Below are 25,329 nucleotides of genomic sequence, written 5' to 3' on the forward strand. Positions count from 1 at the left end.
GTAGAGACAGGGTTTCACCGTGTTAGCCAGGATGGTCTCGATCTGCTGACCTCGTGATCCGCCCGTCTCGGCCTCCCAAAGTGCTGGGATTATAGGCTTGAGCCACCGCGCCTGGCAAAAATTTGTTTCTGAATAGGGTTGTATTGATGTGGTTCAAAAATTTTACACATATAGCAAGGGTATACAGTGGAGTCTCCCACTCCTGTATCCCAGAAACCAGTTTTCCATTCTCTCTTCCTCGAAGGTAAGTATTAGTAACAGTAACTTACTGGGTATTCTTCCAGAGTTTCTTTATGTGTATATAAGAAATACATATGGAAACACAGTTGATAACACTGGATACTTTATACAAGGTCTGTGGACTGGAATGGGGTCTGGTGATGTGGTGTCTGCAGGACAGCATCTTCCCCAAACTTCAGGGAATCGGGTTGGCTGAAGTGTTGTGTTGCCCTGCGTCATTTCCAGCAACATCTTCAAGCTTCTCCAAGGCTTTACCTGTAGGCATGGAGAAGAGGACACACAACCCAGTACTTTTTTACATATGATTTTAAAAAATGCCTATGTGGATCGGGCACAGTGGCTCATGCCTGTAATCCCAGCACTTTGGGAGGCCAAGGTGGGTAGATCACCTGAGGTCAGGAGTTCGAGGTCAGTCTGGACAACATGGTGAAACCCCATCTCTACCAAAAGTACAAAAATTAGCTGGGAGCAGTGTTGGGTGCCTGCTATCCCAGCTACTCAGGAGGCTGAGGCACAAGAATCGCTTGAGCCCAGGAGGCGGAGGTTGCAATGAGCTGAGATGGCACCACTGCACTCCAGCCTGGGCAACAGAGTGAGACTCTGTCTCAATAAAAAACAGCGAATGAATTAAAAAATAAATAAAATGTATTTGTGTTCTCTGTGTTTAAAAATCAAGGAGCTATATATTTCAATTCTGAGGGCCTATGGGGAAACCCATTCATATAGTAATACAGACTCGAACAGCAAGTTATAAGAGTGGAATTGACCGACAAATGTGTTAATGTAATGTAAACTAAAATGTGTATTCTTGTTTTTCTCTTCCCATTTTACAAGATAGCCTGTTGTATGTACACACTGTTCTGTATCTTGCATTGTTTATTTGCTTACTATGACTTAAATCTTTCATGTCATTATTTAGAGCACTTCTTCACTCCCTTTTTTAAATAGTTGCATATAGTTGCATAGAATTCCATGAATTCCATTGCCTGGATTAATATAATCTTTTTTTTTTTTTTCTTTTGAGATGGAGTCTCTCTCAGTTGCCCAGGCTGGAGTGCAGTGGCGCGATCTCGGCTCACTGCAAGCTCCGCCTCCCGGGTTCACGCCATTCTCCTGCCTCAGCCTCTCAAGTAGCTGGGACTACAAGCGCTCGCCGCCACGCCCGGCTAATATTTTTGCATTTTTGGTAGAGATGGGGTTTCACCGTGTTAGCCAGGATGGTCTCGATCTCCTGACCTCGTGATCCACCCGTCTCGGACTCCCAAAGTGCTGGGATTAGAGGCTTGAGCCACCGTGCCCGGTCGAATATAATCTTTTTATTAGCACTTTATTGGTGCATATTTATGTTGATTTCTATATTTTGCTGCAATGAAAAACTCTGCACATATGTGACATGTGACCCTGTCTAACCATGTTATCATGCCCAGACAGAAGGCAGGATTTTATAAGGAATAAGGGCAGTGTAGCTTACTGATTTGCCCACGTAGAGCAATAGAATCTTGCCTTAAGTGATCAATAAGGTCTTTTCTGTTCAGATAATTCTATGAACAGTACCTAGTGGAGAAGGCTTTGCAATCTAGAATGCAAGGACAAATGTGTGGTTCTCCTACTGTACCTGGCTATGGACCATTATATTTAAAGTATATAAAGCAGATTACCACATCACGTCTGCTTCGTCCTCAGTAAATAAATAGTTATTGCCGGGCGCGGTGGCTCAAGCCTGTAATCCCAGCACTTTGGGAGGCCGAGATGGGCGGATCACGAGGTCAGGAGATCGAGACCATCCTGGCTAACACGATGAAACCCCGTCTCTACTAAAAAAATACAAAAAAAAAGCTAGCCGGGTGAGGTGGCGGTGCCTGTAGTCCCAGCTACTCGGGAGGCTGAGGCAGGAGAATGGCGTAAACCCGGGAGGTGGAGCTTGCAGTGAGCTGAATCTGGTCACTGCACTCCAGCCTGGGCAACAGAGCGAGACTCTGTCTCAAAAAAAAAAAAAAAAAAAAAGAAAGAAAAAGAAATAGTTAGCATGGTGGAAGGCCCCTCTTCATGTTCTACTTCTTTATTCTTCCCCATTACCATCTCATCACCCCTGTTATAGCTGCTTCTAGCTTCAGAGTCCTTTCTGCTAAGTCTTTATCTTGGAAGCTGCATTGTCTGCTTTTTAGCTTCTGCTCTGTTAGGCTGATTTCTACCTGGACTTCTCTTCCTGGGACCCTCTGCAGAATTCTGGCCTTGGCTGTGGCTTGCTGCACCCTGGCTGCAATGTAAGGCTCCTGGGCTTCCACCCTCCCTGTAGAGTGAAGCCTCTTCCTGCCCTCCCTGATCGAAGGAGAGGAGATGTCTTGGATTCCTCAACTGGGTAGCATCAGGATGCTTTTCTGCATCCCACTGTGAGATGCCTGCGGCAACTTTTACTTGTTCAATCATATCCAGCCCAAACTCATAATTCCAACACCAGCATAGATCCCTCCTCCATGCTGCTCTCCAGGAGGATGTCCATAGTTTTTTTATCTTGTAGGCCCCCTTAACCCCGACCTCTTTCTTTTTCAATCTTACCCATGGCATCTTCATGAGCACAGTGTTTTTCCCACTGTGGGTTCCTTGGGACACCAATTCCACAGCGTATTATATGATCTCAGAACCATGTTAGTCCCTCGGCATCATGAGTACCCAAGATACCTCCTTGGGAAGCTCTGCCCTAAGTAGTCCATTGTTAGGACTTGTTTTTCCACTTGTGCGGAAAGCTTGGCTCCTTCACCTATGGCGTTGAGACTTCCCAAGGACCATGAGGACTTTGTTAGAAGGTGTTTCTCCCTCCTGTGGTCAGAAGCAATCTTCTTACCTCTTCCTGTTTCAAAGCCTCCATCCACTTTAGGCTGCCCCGTAGGTTGCTGTTTCCTGTCTGAGAGACGCGTCTAGCCTCTGCCTCAAAGACTAGCGATGCCCAACCTGCTCTTAGTCCAGTGGCTTTTGACAAAGGCTTCCTTCTCTTGGATCAGACCTGCCCACATCTGGGAGAACCCCTGGGTTGTGTTGACGGGGTGGCCCTCCATGAGACTGCCATTAAATTGGCCCTCAAAATGCAGCATCCACGAGAGACGTATTTTCTGTCATGGGCAAAGGAAGGTATTTTCTTCGTTCATTGTGTGTTTGTGGTTTTCCAGGGCTTTTTCTGGCACAGAAATTCAAATCGTGTGGTTCTCTCTTTTTTTGTCTTAATTTTATTGTGCCTGTTTTCTCTGCACGAAACAACATCTTGCTGTAACCTCTTGTTTATCCTTCAGTGACATGAGTGAACATGTTTTGGGGGAGTGAATCCTCAGCAAGGGTTGTCACAAACTTGAGCATTTGCTCCTTATTAGCCATAGCCAATGGGATGAGTAAAAAAAAGCATTTGAAATCCTGAAGGGTTTACTCCCTAGGGAACTCACTGGATCTGGGGAGCAAGTTATTCTTGTTTTTTTTGTTCCCTTACCTTGTCTGGATCAAAATAAAGAATAGTATGGGTGGTTCCATTATTTGTTACAGGGAAAAGGAGAGCTAGCGTCAGTATCCCTGTTTTCCATTTGTATTTTATTAGCACTTAAGATTCATTGAAATCATCTTGTGAATGTATTTATTAACATGCTATCTATCCATCAGCCCCCAAGAAGAGAGCAGAGACCTTGTCTGTCTTACTCACCTTTGAACTCCTGGTGCTAGAACAATGTGTAACACATAAAGAGCCATTCAACACATCTTCATTGCTGGATAAATAAAATCTCTCTGTTCTCCCTGCTGTGGCCCACCTTGAAGACTGCTTCAGTCCATTGGGCATGGGTTGTAAGACCACCCAAACCATGGTACCAAGTTGAATTTTGGGTCGGGGGAGGGGTTCTGGATTTGGAGGAGAGACAGGGTGGAGTTATGGGAAAAGATGTTGATTTTGCAAAAAGTCTGGGTTCAAATCTTGGCTCTGCCACTGACTTGTTTTGGGGAACTCTCTGAGGCATAATTTTTAAAATCTGTACAGGAAGAATAATAATTACTCCTACCCCCCCCCAACATACACTTTATAATCCTTGGTTGAAGAATGTATGAAAAATGCGTTTTAAACTATAAAGTGCTCTGCAAATGTGGAGGAGTGCAAAATGATGGTCTTTCTTCTCTTCTTTTTGCGTCATATAAAGCCAGGTGCCCTGGCCTGCCCCTAGCAGCTCTGCTGGAATTAGGATTTCCTGTGGCTGGCTGCCCTCTTCACAGTGCTACTTTCTCAGTGAACTGAGGAACGCATCTTCTAGGATTTCTATTGCTGCAATTCCATGATAACAATGGGGGCAGGGGGACCAGGACCTAAGAAAGTGCCCCTAACTTCTCAGGCCTGGCCCCACCCCATGCCACTGGTGAGCACATTGTCACCATGAGCTGTACCATCAAGGGCCACTTGACGGTGTTTCTCTTCTCCCTTCTCCCCAGGCGGCTGTTGAAGAGTGAACTTGGATCATTCATTACAGACTATTTTCAGGTAAGCTGTGTGGATATGAGCATCCGTCATTATCATGCATGTGGGGGCACGGACCTAAAGGGGGTGGCCAGTACTGTACAATTGGATATTCTTTCAACAGCCAAAATTACATATCCCTAGTCCCTGCTGTGTGCTGTGTGTTGCAGAGGGGCACCAGGCCTGAGTGTCCCGGCAGTTAATGGAGATCCCAGTCCCATGCAGCAGTTCTCAGGCATTTTGGTCGCAGGACCCCTTTACACACATAAAATATTTTGATCCTTGTCTGGATCAAAACAAAGAATAGTGTGGATGGTTCCATTATATGTCTTATGTCTATCTTTACCATAATAGAAATTAAGGCTGGGCGCGGTGGCTCAAGCCTGTAATCTCAGCACTTTGGGAGGCTGAGATGGGCGGATCACGAGGTCAGGAGATTGAGACCATTCTGGCTAACACGGTGAAACCCCATCTCTACTAAAAAATACAAAAAACTAGCCGGGCGAGGTGGTGGGCACCTGTAGTCCCAGCTACTTGGGAGGCTGAGGCAGGAGAATGGCGTAAACCCGGGAGGTGGAGCTTGCAGTGAGCTGAATCTGGTCACTGCACTCCAGCCTGGGCAACAGAGCGAGACTCTGTCTCAAAAAAAATAAAAAATAAAAAAAAAATAAAACCTGAAGAGCTTTAAAATATGTCTTAATTTATTTAAGTAATAAGCCTATTACATACTAGCACTAATTACATTTTTATGAAAAATAGCTCTCAGAATAAAATAGTAAGGAGGTATCTGCATTGTCTGGCTTCATAGAAGACAGTTGGATTCTTATATCTGCTTCACTTTCAACTTGTAATGATATTGCATGTCATGTAGTTTTGGGAAAACTCCACTGTAAAGTCATGGATAATGCAAGGGAAAAAAACAGATAGCTTAGTATTACCGAGAAAATAGTTTTGACCATGGGGATCCCCCAGGGGACCCTGAATCATACCACATCTGGATCCACTGTCTGGATCAGTCAGACTTCTCCCTTGTCTATAAAGCTCTAGCATAAAGCTAGTGAGTTTAAGTTTCCAGGACCAATCAGAGGATAGTTTCTCATTCACAGACACAAGCTGTTTTCATGACTCTAACCAAAGGCATATGGTGGAGAGGGAATGGGGAGTGTTGGGTGACAAGGAGTAACTGATTGGACGGCACTTTAGTGAAGTCAGAATCCCCACTTCTCGTTTCATTTGCTGAATGGGCAAGCTGTTTCACCTCCCTGTGCCTCGGTTTTCTCATCTGTAAAATGCGACTAAACATACAACTTATCTTAAAAGGTTATTATGTGCTTTATGTGAAATAACACATGTAAAGCACTCTGTACATAGTGTGTAGGGGGGCAGTATAGGGTAGTGGTCAAGATCACAGACTTTAGAGGCAGAGTGCTTGGGTTCGGTGCCCAGCATAGCCACTTACTAGCTGTGTGACCTTGAGCAAGTTGCTTTACCTCTCTGTATTTCCTTTTCTGTGAAACAACAGTAATAGGACCAGACCTTATAGGGTTGTCGTGAAGACTAAATAAGTTATTTATAAAAAGTGCTCAGTGACTAGCAGAGAGAGTAAGACAGTAATAAGTGCTTACTAAATTTATATAAGTGCCTATGTGTTATTCTAAGGTGTAATCCATCTCTTCAAATGGAAAAGTAGCATACAATGCATAACATCTTGGTTTCAGGTTAGCAATATTATTCTGTATCCAAATAGAGCATACTTTTAATAAGACAGTTTAAAGAGATTTTAGGTTTTGAAAACAGTACGGGCATCCTTTTATAACTTTTCTTTATGAGATTCAGGAAGCTTAAACTTTTACATGCACTTTAAAAGAATGACATACCAGTTGTTTAAACACACACACACACACACACACACACGGACAGCTCCTCTAAATCTGGACAAACCAAGACCCAACAGAAGCCTGGAATTCAATCCAGTCATATGTCTCAGCTGCTTGGAAGACAGCTCCTGTTCAGGGAGACAAAAACATAAAGATTAAGAGAGAGATAATTAGTCACAAATGTGAATCATTTCAGTTGCCCTTGACTCAAAGGTCAGTCTTGGCCTCACTCTCTTCTCTTGCTGTCTCTACTGATTGATTTTTTAAAAATCTAACTACAGAGAAGTGGTTTTTCAGTCAGTCCTGGAGAAACCTGCTGGGTTGAATTGCCTTCCTCCTTGACATTTAAAAGCTCCATAGTTTGGTGTGGTTTCAATCAGGTTTTAAATGTCGTTTGTCTTTTGGCGCTGGGGGTTACCCCTAGGGCGGATAGGAAAGGGTGTTTGGGTGGGGACTTGTTTATCTGGGAAGCCCTGAGGTTTTTGGGGGCGGTTAATACTGCTTACAAAGCGTGCCAGATGCTTAAAAACTAATAACCACTTGTCATTTCCTATCGGGAACCTAATCAGAGAAGCTGCTATGTGAATAGAGTCTCTTGCCAGGGGTGTGGGGCGAGGACTGGTTTTCACAGTTTTAAATCGAAGTTTATTTAAGGTGCTGATCTGGAAACAAGGCTCTCCTAGATACAGTTGTTTTTTTTTTTTTTTTTAATAGATTTTAAGTGTCATGTGGGCACACAGCTTTTTTCTTTCCTTCTTTCTTAGTCTTTTGGTTCTCCACTCCCTGCAAAGTTCCTGGAACATAGTAGATACTCAGTAAACCTTCTTGGGAGAGAGGGAGGGATTTTCTGCCACAGATCACTGAAATGATTTTAGGTGATGCGTGCAATGACATTAAATAACATTAGGCCTTGTGGTTAGAAACTGCTCTCCTCTTGTATTTTCCTTTCACCCTTGGCATTGTGCTAGAGAGGATTTTGAGTTGCACCATGGTGTCCTCTCCCCTCCTCTAGGACTTCGTAATCTCCCTTGTTTGAAGAAGGAGGAGAAGTCCTCGAACTTAGTGTCTTCAGCTAGGGACACTGACTAGTTAGGATTTCTTAACATTATTTTGTTGGCATTGAGTTGATCATTGAGTTCCATTTCACTTAGTGTAAATGACGTTGCTATGGTTTCTGTTTTAAACATATTTATGTGTTTAAAAAGTGGCTTGATATAAGAGAGATAGTATGCAAAGAATAATCATGTAGGTGGCCCTGCCTCTGGCCCTAGTCATGCAAGTGGTTCAAGAGAGACTCAGATTTGGAAAGCCCATTACCAGGTATTGCTTAAAAATGGGCTGGTTTCAAACCATTCACTTTACAGAAGAAATCTCCATATAAGGAGGCACGTCCCAGAGGGAAGGCTTGTAGAGGCGAGCTTAGCCTTCATGTTCGACTGTCAGATGTCGTTTCAGGAGGGAAAATCAGGAGGAATGCCAGAAAGTGTGTTCCTCCAGTAAAGGGGCAGAAGGAAGGCCTGAGGACAGATGAGGAATGGAACCCAGAGGTGGACAGGAAAGCCACCAAAACCATGGCTGTGGCTGTTGGGAAAGGTGAATGATGGGCTTCCTGGGTGCTGGGCTCTGCACTGCAGAGGCTCAGATGGCCATGCCCAGGCATCTGCATTCAGCAGTCAAGTCTGTCTCCCCACCCTGACCCCCAACTCCGAGCTTGCCACTCGGACAGCCCTTTCTGTGGCTCTGCTTTTGAAAGTGAACATTCTTATTTTACATTCTGTGATCTTAACACATTTCCCACTTTCCTGAGTGGGAAATAATGAAAATGACTCTGGGTGAGGCCAAGAGAAATCATGTAGGAAAACTGTGCTTATCTCATGCCTGCACAGAGAAGACAAGCTGTGTAATCTGCGGAAGCCCAGAGAGACGTCCATAAGGCACTGGCTGGAAAAGTCTCTGACATTTCCAGTATTGATTTTTTTCCTTTCCCTCTGTTTTGAATTGTGCTCAGAAGGAAAACTGGGGTTTCCAAGAGAAACGCTATATACTAGTGACAGCTCTGAGGGATAATTGGTTTCTTGTAATTTTTGAAACTGATGATATGAAACGTTCTGGATTTTCCTATTTACGTAATTAGGTATCTTGGTGGTTCAGAGCATGGGCGTGTTTGCAGATTGCACTTTCTGCCATTCTGTATCTACTGGCTTTGTTTTGTGTGTTATAAGCTTTTCCCCCAAGCCCAGAAAGTTCAATTCCTTTTGTTGGAACTGGTGTTTTACTTGATAACAGAAACTCAGGCTAGAGTCGGTGACTTTGAATGGGTTAATACTAGGAAGAGAGGAAACTTAGCTACCACAGTTGTCAGTAGGTCATGGATACTTGGTAATGTTTGAGATACATTTGTATGTGCGCATGTATGCATATATATTTATTTTTCCATTTGCTGCTAATATCTGCAAGAGTCCCAGGAGGTCAGTTTTCCCTAGAGTTTACAGCATATGGCAGAGAGCTGAAGGAGTGTAGCATTAACTGAAGACCTGAATGGATGGCAAAGACTTTAAATCAGGCCCAGAAAAAGCAATTATACTTTGTGGGAACAAAGATAGGATTTCTGAGGATTCATGGCAAGCTGGATAGAGAGAAGATCAAGAGTGGTGAAGGTAACTTTTGTGATTTCGAAATCCAAATTGAGGAGGAGACAGAAGTTTCAACTGTTCTTTGATCAGCTGGACAGGCTTCTCTAACAAGCAGGACTCCCAAAATGGAAAAAGAGCTAATTGGGTGAACAGAGAGTAGTAAAAGGAATTCCACATACACTCTTCTTTAAAGGTAAAATTGGGGCCTATCCACCCAGGGGGGCTTTGAACAAATGGAACGAGGATCTGGTGAGAAGACAGAGGAGAAGTTACGTTTTTAGGTGAGAGGTCATTAGAGGTTGCATTTTTTTTTTTTTTTTATTTGGCCAGTACTTAGAGAAGAACAGCATTGTGGAATCTGTAAGCTTTGGGGTGGCCTAGAAGCTCCCATTGGCCACCGTGAGGGGCAAGAATGAGGTGGAGCCAGACTGGGGGCTTTGAGAAGCATCCCTGGGTGTCTTGGGCGACTCACTGTGGGGCTCGCTGCCTGCCAGGTCACTTTTCAGCAGCTTTGCCGTTTTTTTTTTTTTTAAAGACGGAGTCTCCCTCTGTCGCCCAGGCTGGAGTGCAGTGGCCAGATCTTAGCTCACTGCAAGCTCCGCCTCCCGGGTTCTCGCCATTCTCCTGCCTTGGCCTCCCGAGTAGCTGGGACTACAGGCACACGCCACCTCGCCCGGCTAGTTTTTTGTATTTTTTTAGTAGAGACGGGGTTTCACCGTGTTAGCCAGGATGGTCTCGATCTCCTGACCTCGTGATCCACCCGTCTCGGCCTCCCAAAGTGCTAGGATTACAGGCTTGAGCCACCGCACCCGGCCAGCTTTGCCTTTTTTAATCTCCTTAGCAATTATTTGAATTTTGTGCAATTAGTTGAGTGTTTTGATTGTACTTTTATCATACTTTATGAGTTTATCCGGAAAAAATGGATCTTAAAATTGATGACCACAGGTCTTAATATAATTGAGATAAAGATGAAAATCAGTAGGCTTGCAGAAGTGGCAAATCTTTATCCTCATTGGACTCAGGTTATTGCACATCAGTTGTGGAAGACAGGAGCACATGGGTACCAAAGGCTGAAAATATATCACCCAAAAATGAGCTCTGAAGATGAGGTGTAATTAGGGATTTCATAATCCTTTCAAGCTCTATGGGGACAGAATTCCTCCTAAATCATGGAAGTGTGGTATTCTACATGAGTATATATTTGCAGGAACTCACTATGTATGCAATTTGGTGATTCATTGTAGATGAGAAAGGAATGGCAGGAGCCAGGCTTAGGGCATTGATGGGGGAGGCATAAAAGGTAGGAGCAGATGCTGGAAACAATGTGGTATTAAAATAGTGGAAACACTCAGTGATTCAGTGGGCATGAGAAGTAGAAACTGAGTTGGAAGTGTCGGGAAATTTTTGTTCAATAAGGAAAGCAATAAGGTGACTTTCTCTGAGGCTCTTTAAGAGCTATAAGGAGAACAGAATTAATGATAATGGTAATGACAGCTAATATTTTCAAGCATGTACTTGCTGGGCATTGTTCCAAGCCGAAGGTTCTCAAAGTATGGTCCCCGAACCAGGGGCTTCAGTATCAGCTGGGAATCTGTTAGAGAAGCAAATTCTAACTGAATCAGAAACTCTGGGGTTGGGGCCCAAGCAATCTGGTTTTTTTTTTTTTTTTTAGACAAAGTCTTACTCCTGTCACCCAGGCTGGAGTGCAATGGCACGATCTCAGCTCAGTGCAATCTCTGCCTCCCAGGTTCAAGCAATTCTTCTGCCTTAGCCTCCTGAGTAGTTGGGATTATAGAGACACCCCACCATGCCCGGCTAATTTTTGTAATTTTAGTAGAGACAGGGTTTCATCATATTGGTCAGGCTGGTCTTGAACTCCTGACTTCAGGTGATCCACCTGCCTCGGCCTCCCGAAGTGCTGGAATTACAGGTGTGAGCCACCGCACCCAGCCACAGTCTGTGTTTTGATGAGTCCTGCGTGATTGTGAGGCATGCTCAAGTCTGGCAATGCTTTCAGCATTTCTCCTGGGCTAACTCATTTATTCCTCCTGATGACTGATGAGGATGGTTCTGTTATTATGTATCCCCCTTTTACAGATGCTGCCACTGAGGCTCAGAGATGGGGGTTATTTGTCTAAGATACAAATACATACAGCTAGTAAATGGTGGTGCGAAGACCCAGCCCAGGTCATCTGGCCACAGAAGAAAAATCTCTTGGATTATATTTAAATGCCCTCAAGGAATCCCCAGGAAAAAAATCCCAAAAACCCAGGCAGGAGGAGTTCCAGGTTTACTTTATTTGTTGTTGTTTTTGTTTTGAGTGTTCAGCAAATCAGACATGGACTGTCTTCCTTCTTCCTTATCAACATAACCTTTTGAAAGCCCCAATTCACCCTTGAATTATGGCTGAAACGGTGCTAAATGAAGAATTGGTATTAGCACCGAGTTTCCACTTCTTCAATCTCCATTTGGGGACTTCTCGTGAGTCTCATCACACTCACACACACCAACATTGGCTTATTAGGAATTCTCTGGGCCTGGGAGTAAGTTGTGTTTGTAAGGCTTTGTTGTTTATCTAGGAAGGCATCCAGGTTCACAGGAGATGTGCACATCATTAGAGGTGATGGCTGGTCTTTCAAAGTCATAGAGAAAAAAAAAAAACTGGAAGTGGCCTATGATTTCCAGCCCTGGGTTTATGCCAACAACGGGAACCTTCTAAGACATTGATATCTCTGGAAGCAAATGTCTGGAATGAAACTGGTTAACACAGGTCCTGGGAAGGCAGAGCAACACAGCTGCTTTCCCTCTGGGGTAGGAAAGAATATCTCATTTGGGAATGGAATCCACTCGCGTGCCAGGCACTCCCCTTGCTAGATGTTGAATGTGGATAGTCGAGAGGAAGGCCCAGCTGGGTGGAGGCCCTGTGGCAGAACCCAGTTACATGGCCTGAGATTGCCAAGCCAACTGCCCCAATATCTGAATCTGTAATGGATCCCATCTCTTTCTTCTCTGGGCAAGGACATAAGAAACCTCTCTAAGGCAGGAAAGCATGATGTCTAAAAGCACCAACCCTTCTACCAGTAGATCTGGGTTCTAATCCTTGTTAGGACACTGACTAGCTGTGTGCCCTCAGCCTTGTTACTTAACCTCTCTGATCATCCGTTCTCTTAATAGTAATCCAGGTGGAATCATGGGACCTACTTCATGTGGTTGATGTGGTTGCTAAGTGAGGTGACGTATAAAAAGTGTCTGGTTACATAGTGAGCAGTCAACAAGTGATAAGTATTTGTATCAGTATTTTTATTACTATTGCTAAGTAAACCAGAAGAATATAATAGGGGAAAGATATGGGCTTTGGATGCAGACCAACCTTGGTGCAAAGTCTGGTCTCACATTTGCTAGTTGCTTATTCGAGCCTCAAATTCTTTATTTGTAAAAAGTGGATAGGTTGTGGTGAAAGTAAAATGTGAGAAGGCAGCAAAAGACTGTAAGACAGTGTCTGATACTGAGTAAAAACCAATAACTGACCCCACTGGCATTCTTACTGCCATTATCATCACCCCTAAAACATTAAAAGGGACGGTAGCTAGCAGCCTTAGCATTTACGAATTTCTGCTTCCTGGTCTCCGTGGAAAGTTCTTCCTGCTGGGAAGATGGGGTTCTCCCTGGTGACCCATCTCATCTGGGTCCCTCCCACCGGGTTGGGAAGGTGCCTGCTTGGCAGGAGGCATGCATCATCGGTAGCCCCACACCACCCACGGCCACCCTCTGCTCTGTTCTGCCCATTCCTCCAACTCGCTCTGCGATGGCCCGGGAGGAGCCAGGTCTTTCCTGTCCATTGAAGACTGGTGGTTTTAGATGCCTTTCCCCAAGCATCTTGTTTACATTTTTCCTAGCTAAGCCTCATTTTTCTGTTTGCAGCCCGTTTTTCTATGTCTTAGGAAAAATAGATATGTCAGCTGTTTTTCTTTTTCACTTCCATCTCCTCTGCCACTTCATTAGAGTGCGACTTGACTGTGTCCAAGTTCATGTATGGGGTGGGGAGAGGATGCATTAAGTAACAATGGGCCCAGTTCCAAGTCCCAAGTTGCTTCCTGGGTGGTTACTATTTAGTAACCGTTTTTGGCTTAGTTTTCCGCCTGGGGAGGTGGTGGGGTTGGTGCCATCAGGCAAGGAGTGAGACAAGAGAAACTTGGGCCTTCTCCAGCTCTGTTACCATACAGCTCCATCACTACAGCTCAGCAGCCAGCAAACACTCAGAAACTTCTGGAGTCAGGCATTCATCAGGGGATGGGAATACTGTGAGGTGAGGTCCAGGAAGACTGGACCCTTAGGAAGAACACACAATGCAAGATGGCTGCCTGAGCCAAGGCTGGGTTTCGCCCCACCTTCAACCCCTTTTGAGCAGGCTTAAGCCCCACAGATGTTAAGTTGGCATATCTTTAGGTGAAGTGACAGGGTGAGCTTCATAATTTGCAGAGGCCAGTCCAGAAGGAACATGTGGGTACTCAGCATTCTGTGCAAGGACTCCTGAATGCCCTTCTTCTCACTACCTCTAATGTCAACACTGGTGTCCCTGGCTTCTTCTAAAATAACTACTAACCAGACTGGTGTAGGGATACCAATCTCCCCTTCCCACGGGCCTGCCACTGCAGCTCATAGTGGGCAGGGGTCCGCAGGAGATTGCACGGCTGCACTGGGCACTCTTGGTACCTAGATGGAGGGTGGGTGAGAGGTCCCCGTTGAGTCAGCAGCAATTGCACTGCAGCACTGCCAGTCCAGGGAGTGCAGGATGGCTGGCACTATGTCTCTCCCCAAGACATTGCAGGGCACATGCCCAGTCCTGACTCTCCCTGTACCGGTGCAGAGGCCTCCACCAACATGACTCTGTCAGCACCTTGGGAGTAGGGGGACACTGGTGATGGAGCCCAGGCACCAGGGGTGAGGTGTAGGTGCCTGAAAATCCCTCCTGGGGAGGTAGTGAGGAGGCAGGACCATAAGTGAGCTGAGGCTTTAGATGCCAGTGCATGTTCACTTATAAAACACAAATTCAAAGATAAAAATACTAAGAATCAAAGATGGCAACTGCAGAGCACCCAACCACAAGCGGAGGCTTTCAGAGTACAAGGCCCTTAAGAATGCAAGACCCTTTGGGGCTCAAATTCTCTAGAGAGGAGATTTGGGGTTCAGTTTGAGACCCATTAGCAAAGCTGGAAGATGCAGCTGTGGCTCAGATGTTGGAGCATAAATGAATGGGCACACCTCCACTGGGTGGATGGCAGTGGTTCCCCAGTGAAGAGGGGCCTGTGGCTTGGCTAACTCAAAAGATCCTTACTCTGATAGTGTGTGCTGAATAAAACATCAGTAGTAGAGAGACTGAGACTCACTCTCATGTCTTTTATTGGAATTGTGGAGAGGGAGACCCTACTTCTAGCCTCAGTTTATACAACTATAAGGTAAGAGCAAAATCTACAGACTCCTGGGAGCAGGGAGTTATATAAGGATTTTCAAGATACCTTTGAAAGGTACTGTAGCCTCCTGGAAAATGGAAATGGATCCACTAAATATCATCAAAATGTGTGTGACCAATTGGTTTTGACCATAGGACTGGGGAGAGGAGAGAATGTCTATATGATTCTTAAGACCCCTTCTAACCTCAAGTTTGTGTGTCTCTTATTTTGGTCTAAGCTATAGAATTTCCATGCTGTGTATTGTGAGAAGTTTTAAAGGAGTATTTTCTTTATCATTTCTCCATAATATAGGAATAATTACTTTTCCTTGAAAATATATAAAAAAGATTTTTTTTCCTAATGGCTCCTTGAAGGGAGAAGACCTTGAAAGGAGAAAGGAAAATCCAGGCCATGTTTTAAGGTTTATTCCATAAGATAGGGACAATGTAATTTTCAAATGATTTTCTAATTCAAATGAAGAAAATGGCAACAAACTTAGGGACCCTATAGCACTTATTCTTCTTAAAAATATTGTCTTTTATCTTGGCTTCTTAAAAATAAAAAATGATTTTTATCACTAAAATAGTCAGCATATATATTCAGTAAATATTTATTAGGTACCTACTATGTTCTAGGTACTATACCAGGAGCCAAGGATATTAAATAAGACATGCCCTCACTCCTAAGGACCTAAAATTCTAACAGATGAATGGTTTGAATTAATTTCTGTTAACTCATACTATCACCTGGACTAGGTTTTTATTTCTGTCCATGCCTCAGTTCCCCCTATCCTCCCCCCATGTAGATAATTATAGTGATAGAACAACATGATGAAAATTGCATCACAGAGACAATCTCTATTACCTCTATAGGTGGATTTCAGAAATGTGAAATTAGGGAGGGTTAAGACAGTTGTTTTAATAGAAGCCTGGGACATCAGTGTTGACACTAGAAGTGCTGAGAAGAATGGCATACAGGAGCCCGTGCACAGAATGCTAAGGGGACGTTCTGGGAACCTTGCCTGGATTAGGTGTAAGGGACCAGCCAGGCGGAGACTGCAGGACACAATTGAGATTTGTGCTCAGAAGTATTCAGGTGGAGTGGTTGCCATTTGAACATACCTCCACAGACCACTCATGTCCAGCTCAGCTGTCACAAGATGTCAATTTGGTGCTGGGGTATTTTCTTGCTTTCTGACCCAGAAAGTCTTGCCATGACCCAGCTGGGATTCATGAACTTGGCTGGAAGCTAAAGAACAGGTTAGGGCTTTGTGTTTATTGCCTGTGTGTTTCACAGCTCTTTGTGAAGGAATTGCTTTTTTTTTTCTTCTTTAACAAAGTTGGTGTATTCCTATATGGTGTCACTGTAATTTTGATTTGGTATTCTATCTGCCATCTTGAAACGACATGGTGGCTGGTTGTGGTGGCTCACGCCTGTAATCCCAACACTTTGGGAGGCAGAGGTGGGCAGATCACTTCAGGTCAGAAGTTCGAGACCAGCCCGGCCAAAATGGTGAAACCCCGTCTCTACTAAAAAAGTACAAAAATTAGCTGGGCATGGTGGCTGGTGCCTATAATCCCATCTACATGGGAGGCTGAGGTGGGAGAATTGCATGAACCTGGGAGGCAGAGGTTGTAGTGAGCCAAGATCCCACCACTGCATTTCAGCCTGGGTGACAGATCAAGACTCCGTCTCAAAAAAAAAAGAACTACATGGTGACCAGTTACTTTCTCAAATTAGGTCGTATTTTGTAAATCCTAGTAAGAGTGTGAATTTGCTTAATGTGTATCCATCGCAGAAATGGGATAGTACCTTTGATAAAATGTTCTATTAGTACATTTTATAAAGGCCCATTCACTACTGACTCTCAGCCTCCCACTCCTTTTGGGAAGTTGGGCTGAGATAGCAGTTATTACTATTGCTACCACCAATGCTGATTACTAAGGACATAAAATACTGTATGTGTTTATAGTGATTAATCATGTTTATAATGATTAATGTGTTTATAATGATTATAATGAAGAATGTTACGGTATTGCTAGTATGCCATTTTACAGAGGAAGAGCTTGGGACTCAGGGAAATTAAATACAAAATCGCACAGCTAGAATGTAGCTGACTGGAACTTAGGAACTGATAGCCAAGTTCTTTCCACTCTGCTGCATATGCTTCTTTTATCATTGCAATAGGGTCTAGGGTTTTATAAAGGAGAAGGCTAAAGAATGCGTTAGGTCCTTTGGTAAGACACATTATTACCTTTGCAGCTGCCTCTCCCATAATCATAGGCCTTGTTAATCTAATAATGTGACATGAGTGTAAAGACACCAGCCCGTCATTGATCTCTGAGCTTCTGTGACTTGCAGAGAGGCTGCTCCATGTCTTAGGTGGCCAGCTGTAGCCTTTCAAGGGAAGAAAGGGGTCTGGGTGGGAAGACTTGCTGGAAGGCAGTGAAGTGGAGTGGAAAGAACATGGCTTACAGACTCAAGACCAAGTCTGTCTCCCTTGAGCAAGTCTCTTCACTGACCATCAGTAAAGTGAGGACAGTAGCACCAACTTGATAGGACTGAATTAGATGAAGGATATAAAGCTTATGATGTAGACAGAACACTCAACAATTGTTAGTTGCAAGAAGACTTTACTTTTCTCTTTCCACAATTTCCCATGTACACATTCATCAACCGATGCATATTCACTGCTGCTTAAGATTTTGCACGCAGTCTCTTTCATGCTAGTGTGAGAAGCCCTAAATTTATGTTTTTTTAATATGTTATTTCTGCATAGTTTCCCATTGCCTCAGTGCTCCCTTTTGTGAATTTAGATCACTAAGGGCCTCTAGGACACTGGGTGTCAACAATAGCGAATTCATCCAAGCTGTGTCATGCCTCTTTCCTGGTCTGAGGGATGAGGGTGGCGGTTGGGTTTGCCCCTTATCTCACTTGCTCTTTTGCTATGGGAAGTCTTACTGTCTTCTCCTGAAGCCTTGGCCTTCCAAGAGGAAAAAAAGCTTCTTAAACTCGGAGGCATGGCTAGAACACAAGTGCCTAGAACTCTGTGCCCTTGCCCACTGGAAGTGGAAGAGGGTTCATCACTCACGCTCTAGAGTTGCCCAAATTCTTATGTTCTTTGTTCTCTTTTGGCAGAACCAGCTTCTTGCAAAAGGACTGTTCTTTGTGGAGGAGAAGATCAAGCTGTGTGAAGGCAAGTACAAGACAGCCCTGGTAGATTGGGGCCTCTGTGACTCAGCCTTTGATGTCTGAACACCTGAGATGCTTCTGTCCAGAAGTGACAGACTCCAAGCGAGTGATTCACCCTATTTCCTCCCTACCTAGGCGGCAGCACTTTCATTTGAGTCAGCTGCTCACAGCATTGCAAGTCAGAACTGTGTTTCAGAAAAATGTAGTGGGATGGGGTGGTTTCCTTGGAGACCTTGTTCAGGATTTTTTTGTTTGTTTGTTTGTTTGTTTGTTTAATGGGATGCAGGCTAAGGGTCTCTTTTGAAGGAATAAGTTACTCTGTGAATCCTCCATGCTATTTCCTCTGGTCTGCCCCGAGCTATTTCCTACAGACCTTTGTAATATTTCTGGGGAGTCATAGAGGATTCCTGTCCATTTGGGGGACATTAGGCTAAGCAGGTACTCACTCAATAGGGTATGATTTGATAGACAAAGGGAAATTTCCTGATCTTAGATTTTAAAGTCCAACTGACAGGAGAGAAAGGAACTGAATGGAGATGGAAGCAGGTTCCAAAGGCAAGAATTGGTCAACCCTATGACTCTACCAAGGGCTACTTTTAGCTCCCACCGAAGTGGGACTTGATCTTAGCTTGCAACCTACTTCTTGGGTGACTTTTGGTTAGTTACTGGTTTCTCCAAGTCTCAGCTTTTATCATTTTTGAAGTGATAAATTGGGGTGAGGGGTTGTAGGGAACATAAGGCACATGAGTGGCATAGCAGCATACCTGGCACACAGCAGGTGTACATACCGGACCCTTTCTTTTTTTTTTCTGCTCCAGCCTAATGACCCATAGATCAAACTTACTTCCAGGCCCAGACTTATTAGGTGTCATGTCATCATCCTTTTGTTTCTCCCCATTCCCTGGGAGAGACACTAGTGTGTCCAGGAAAGGGGCTCCTAGAAAGACAAAGTAGGGAGGAAAAGGAGAAACTGATGCTGGAAAGTTCTGAGGTCCGGCATACAGTAAATGCTTACCAAGCCTTGGGAAGAATAGAGGTTAGAAATTAACTTTTGCACATTTGAGAGTTGACTGAACCTGTAGCCATTCTTCCCTTGAATACATCGATGACATTATTTTTTTTTTCAAACTTATAAATACCCAGTAACCCAAGGCCTTTAGAAAAAAGTTTTAAATTGTGGTTAAACAAAACCCCACACAATATAAAATATACCCTCTTTATAATTGCAGTACTTTACAATTCAGTAGTGTTAATTATATTCACATTGTTGTGTAACAGATCTCTAGAACTTTATCTTGCAAAGCGGAAACTCCATGTCCATTGAACAACTCCCAACGTTGCCCCCTTTCCTCAGCCCCCGACAGCCACCATCCTATTTTTTGTTTCCATGCTTTGACTACTCTAGGCATCTTATAATTGGAATCATACAATATTTGTCCTTTTGTGACTGGCTTAGTTTCATTCAGCATAAGGTCCTCAAATTCACGTTGCAGTATGTGACAGGATTCCCTGCTTATTTTAAGGCTAATATTCCATTGTATGTACATGCTACATTTGCTTTATCTTCTCACGTGTCAAAGGAAGGGGCTTATTCTTAGGTGACTTGCTTAAGAATTTAGTGGCTCTTTTGCATTTTATTTATTTTTTGAGACAGAGTCTCACTTCTGTGGCCCAGGCTGGAGTGCAGTGGCGCAATCTCGACTCACTGCAACCTGTACCTCCCAGGTTCAAGCGATTCTCATGCCTCAGCCTCTTGAGTAGCTGGGATTACAGGCACCTGCCACCATGCCTGGCTAATTTTTGTATTTTTAGTAGGGGTTTCACCTTGTTGGCCAGGCTGGTCTCAACTCCTGACCTCAAATGATCCACTGCCTTGCCCTCCCAAAGTTTGGGATTACAGGCATGAGCCACTGTGCCCGGCCCTCTTTTGTGTTTTGGAGTCAGGCTAGTACAAAAATGTGGAAGACAACTGCCTGGTAAAGGGAAGGGAAAGAAACATTGTCCCTAGTCACATAAGTTGTATGTGTGTTATCTGGGGAGTTATTACAAGCTCCCGGAAATGTGGAAAACAGCTCTATGAAAAAGATACTGAATAAAACCAGAGGTTCAAATGCCCTTAAAAGGGGAAGTTGAATGTCTCTCACCCAAATAACCCTCATCACAGATACACTCAGAGTGAAAAATCAGAAATGGGGCTAGACAGGATGAACAAAGTTCATCCCACATTCTATGCCCCTGCCCTGGCGTGGCTTGAGAGCACCAGGCCTGGGGTATTCTCTCTGAGTCTCTTCTAGTCCCGGAGTTCTGGGTGTTGGGGTCTTTTCTGTACAGTGAATGGGGAGCCTTTAAGGGACTCCGCCATCTTCAACCAGGCATCTCTACTTTTTAATTTTATGTATTAGAACTCCAAGAAAAATTCTGTTTGGATAAAAGGATTCTCTTGCTATAAAACAAAGTTTGAAAACAATTAATATGTTATGTCCAGTCACTGAACAAACTCCTCTTTGTTGATATCTCTGCTTAGATACTTACATGTCTATATATACACACCCCTTCTTTACTGCTGCAGAAAAGACAGGTGGCTGTTCATACCCACTTGTTGCTCTTTTGTGAGCAGAAGATGCCATAATAAGTTCATCTTTTCTAGAGCCTTAGTGACCTTGAGTCTTAGGAAGTTCTGACACTTACCTATATACTTCTGGTGACCTAAACTGCTGTGTTACATTAGAGGGCAGATGTATGGGACAGTCATCTAGAACTATCTATCCAACCCCCTTCATTTTTGCAGGGAGCTAAGTCCTTGACTTATGGGCTATTTCTGGAAGGGAAGACACCTGTGTTCTTTAACTCTTTCTCCCCCAGGGCTGCCCTGTTGCTGTGTCTGTGTCTGTCTGATGTTCTTCTCTGAACACTTTCCAAAACCTCCATTACTCTCTGAAGTTTGCAGCCAGCAATTAGACCTGGGTTCTTGGGAGGTGTCTTACTGCTGCTAGGTTGCAGAATTACCTTGTGTGTCAACGAGCATCCTGTCTTGGCACTGAAAGGGGGAGTAAGTAGGCACCAGTGCTGACCTGCAAGGTTCTCTCTTCTTCCCTTCCTTCAGATCAAGAGGGTCTCTGCTTGTCTTGGTTGTAGAAGGCTTAAGATAAGGGACATCAACAGAGAAGCTGGAGTCACCTTTTACCATTTGGGGTACATTATCCAGGTGCTGGAGTTCACCTTGGTTCTAGGAACCGGGATGACTCAGTATGTGAGATGGTCCTTTTAGACTTCCCCCTCCTTCTCCCTGCAGTGAAACAGCATAGCCTACGTTTGAAAGAGGATACTGACTGCTTCTATCAAATGTTTATTTGATTATCTACTATGAGCCAGTATGTTGCTAGGTGCTGGGGAGTCAGGAGTCGGAGAAACCATCACAGCATTACAGGCCCTCATGGAGCTCACACATGAATCAAATCATCACCAAGTATTTTGCATTTTATTTATTTTAAAATATTAAAAGTTAGAAATTAACTTTTGCACATTTGAGAATTAATGTAGAATTCAAACCACTCTGCTACCCAGGACAAGTACTAAGAATACAATCTGTAGCAGAGTGGTTTGACCATTGGGGAGAGACTTTCTCCTAGAAGTGATGTTCAAGCTGCAACTAGAAAGATCAACAAAAGTAGGTTAGGTAAAGAAAGGAGAGAAAGAACAGTCAAGGCAGAAGGGCCAGCACATGCAAAGGTCCTGTGGCATGAGAGAGAAGGCTGACTGCAAGAGGGATAATTAGAGCTCAAAGGCCAACAGGAATACAGAAGAGGATCAAGACCCAGAAGGAGGAGATGGATTTTCCTGGGCTGTGTAGATCATATTATTCAGGTTTTCTTTATCCTAGGAGCAAAGGAAGTCCTGTTCTACACTGTCCCATATTTGGGTTAAATGGTAAGTAACCTTCTTCCACTCACCAGTCCCAGTATCTGCAAAAATCTATACACTTGGCACTTTCCATCCATTCAAGCAAAGCTTTTAAAAGATTGATTTATTTAGTGCTACTTAGCACTAGCAATATAGTGATGAGCAAGACAGGCAGGGCCCCATTCCCACTCCCATTCCAGTGACAAGACAGAGAAGAAGTGAATAAACTGTTCCAATAAAGTGTGATCAGTGGTTTGCACAGGAAAGTTGAGGGTGCCCTGGATTTGCATTTTCCCCCTGTGAATTTCACCCTGACCTTTCAAAATCTGCACATCTTTGGACCTGCTGGCTACTAGTCATGCCCTTGTTCTATTCTCTCTCCCCAGCCACTGCTTTTATTGCCCATTAAATTAATAGACAGTGCCAAATGATTCTTTCAAGATTTATTCAGTGGAACTGGCAGTGTCTTGCCAAACGTGTCTCTCAGTGTCTAATCTTGGCTGACCCAGTTTCTCTGCCTGGGATGAGCTGAGGCAGTGACCAATATCAGCTCTGATATCTAGGTCATTAAACAGCAACTGCTATGCAGGCTCCTCTCTGCTAGGGTCCGTCTTTCCTGGAGGTGCAGAGTTCCTCACACAGCCTTCCGATGGTATTGGGTGACCTGTGTGCTCCAGCCTGGGGTAGCAGGGACACTTGGCTGTAGCTTAGGCTTCCTGATCCTAGGAGTAAGTAGGGACAGCACCAGAAGTCAGGTGCTGTGTTTTGCAGAGGGCCTTTTCAGAGAATGCTGCCCTCCCAGTTACTGTAAAGAAGTGGGTGGAGAAAACAGTTTCCAGATTCTCTTTCTGCCTCTCTCCATTGACAGCTGAAACCCAGAATCAACCCAGTGTCTTAATGAGTAAGAAAACAAAACAGGATATAGCTGTGCACATGATCTTCCCGGATTAGCCTGGCCAAGAGCATGGGTTCTGGAATCACAGCTCTGCCTTTGAGCTGTGTGACTTTGGGGCAGTTAGTTGGCCTCTCTGAGCCTGTAAAGTGGGGGTATTAGAGTCTGGTCATGAGATATCTTATAGGTAAGTAAACTAGCATTGTGTTGGATAATGTTGTAACCATTCATGTGATAACAGTTACTGTGTGATTTTAAGATGTCAGCTCCCTTTTCTGGATTGGAGGATGGAAAGGCATATTTGCATATTTTCCATTGGATTTTCCCACTCAGTCCTACATTTACTATAGTAACACCTTGTAGATCAAATGTAAGTAATGCGCTCTCTTCCCTCCCCACAACTAATGCTGCGTCTCCCATTCAGAGTCTTACTAGTGAAGACTGGTAAGTTTAGATTACTTATTAGTACGACCAGTGAGCTAAGATCAATGCATGCATCCTTGTGAGACGGAATGTATTTCTGCCCTGAGAATTTCTGTTGGTCTTAGCCTGGAATGAAGATCCTGCAGTACCACACCTCTACTCTCTGGGCTTTAATAGCTCCTGGCTGCAAGTTTGTTAGCATGTGAAACTTGACATTTTATGTGGAACTGTCCTCTGGCCTCTTCTACAAATAATGACAAATTCTTTTCTTTCTTCCTCCCTTCCCATCTTCTCGCCCTCTTGTAGGTGAAAATCGCATTGAGGTTCTGGCTGAAGTCTGGGACCACTTCTTCACTGAGACTCTCCCTACCCTGCAGGCAATATTTTATCCAGTTCAGGTTAGTCTCACTGGGGAACACTTCCTGCCATCCTCAGCAGTCTGTCTTCTCTCCTGGCCTTTGCAGACTGGGGCCTCCTGGTAAATGGGAGAAAACTTGGAGATGGGGCACTTGCACTGGTTAAGGAGTTTAGAGATCTTTTAAGGGCTCTCTGGTTCTATATTTAGTGCCTAACTTCAAGTGAAGAAGAGTGCCTGCATAACTAGCAATTTTTAGGCTCTTGTTACCCTCTTGGTTTTGAGTATGTCTTTATATTCTTGGAGTGGTTTGTTTTTCTTAGTTTTCAAAAGTAGAGAAGCTGGGGGGAAGGGAGATTTCTTGTTTCTTTTCTTTCTTTCTCCCCTGCCTCTTTCTTTCTTCTCTCCCTTTTTTTTTTTTTGAAGCACAATTTTAAAGCAAGTTTGCTGTTGCCTTCAAATCATGAAAAAGGAGTAACATTCCGTGTTCCTCTGTAAGGGATCCTACGTGATTTAGTAGGAAGAACGCTGGACTAGGAATCTGTAGACTTAGATTCAAGAGTGTGGGTTTGGGCAGAGTCATTTATCTTCTGTGAGCATAGCTCCATCGTATCTCCGGCAAAACGAGGAATTTAGAGTAAAATATGAATGACACCTCTAGTATTCTTATCTGTGGCCTCCACTCCTTCTACCATTTGTGTTGATATCCTTGCCCCCTTGTCTCTGTAGAGCTAATACCACAATGATCACTGCCAGGTCGATGCCACCCCTAAGGAAGGTTGACCTGTAGATGTTCCTCTCCAAAATACATGTCTCTCTCACTTAAGCTGCAGTGTACTCACTCTTCTCTCCTCCCACTGTGGTTGAGGCTTCGTATATAATTAGGTATTGTTGAAGTGTGGGTGTCGTATGCAGAGGAACACAGCCATTAAGCAATGGGTACAATGACCTTATGCCAGAGGTCAAAGCCCACGTGGACTCTTTGGTCTGAACAGTGTTTTAAAGGAATTTCGAATTGCTGAAAACATATGTCAAATATCTAAAACCTGGGAGGTTAGGCTTATAGATTCCATTTTCCATGTTAGACCCACCCCATAACATTTCCAGTAAGATAGTACAGATAGAAGCCTCTGTCCTGTAGCCTGCAGAAACCTTCCCCTTCCTTGCAGTAGTCACCCATCAGCCATCAGTGAGTCTTCTCTCAGGAAGATAGACATGGGGATAAGGTTGCCAGATTAAGCATATAAAAATACAGGATGTTGGCCGGGCACAGCACTTTGGGAGGCTGAGGCGGGTAGATCACTTGAGCCCAGGAGTTTGAGACCAGGCTGGGCAACATGATGAAAACCCATCTCTATTAAAAAAATTTAGCCAGGCATGATGGCATGTGTCTAGTCTCAGGTACTAGGGAGGCTGAAGTAGGAGGATCATTTGAGCCCAGAAGATCAAAGCTGCAGTGAGCCGAGATTGTACCACTGCACTTCAAGCATGGGAGACAGAGCAAAACCCTGTCTCTAAATAAATAAACAAACAGGATGTTGAGTTATATTTGAATTGCATATATAAGCAAATAACGCAATATTTGGGACACATTTATACTGAAAAACTCTTCAAATTTAACTGGGCATCCTGTGTTTTATCCGGCAACCCTACTAGAAGGGGGGTTACAGTAAAGGCCTGGATTTGTAAGTTGACAAAGGGGCATGTTGAATCAGTACCTGGCGCCTCCTGTGTTTGTTTATTTGTTTATTATTATTATACTTTAAGTTCTAGGGTACATGTGCACAGCGTGCAGGTTTGTTACATACATGTGCCGTGTTGGTGTGCTGCACCCATGAACTCGTCATTTACATTAGGTATATCTCCTAATGCTATCCCTCCCCCCTC

The 25,329-nt window shown here is 44.0% G+C and overlaps 1 protein-coding gene across 2 annotated transcripts in view; it reads left to right on the plus strand.

The window, feature by feature from the left end:
* The window catches only part of PRR5L (proline rich 5 like), a 176,594-nt gene that overhangs the window by 117,893 nt on the left and 33,372 nt on the right, over positions 1–25,329 (plus strand). For both annotated transcript variants that reach the window (XM_011940721.1, XM_011940722.1), the window contains 3 exons: positions 4,696–4,744; positions 17,819–17,876; positions 23,394–23,485. In XM_011940721.1, the coding sequence (XP_011796111.1) occupies positions 4,696–4,744; positions 17,819–17,876; positions 23,394–23,485 (199 nt within the window). The remainder of the gene's footprint in view (positions 1–4,695; positions 4,745–17,818; positions 17,877–23,393; positions 23,486–25,329) is intronic.

This window comes from Colobus angolensis, unplaced genomic scaffold, assembly GCF_000951035.1.
Source record: "Colobus angolensis palliatus isolate OR3802 unplaced genomic scaffold, Cang.pa_1.0 Scaffold192, whole genome shotgun sequence".
Taxonomy (NCBI): Eukaryota; Metazoa; Chordata; class Mammalia; order Primates; family Cercopithecidae; genus Colobus; species Colobus angolensis.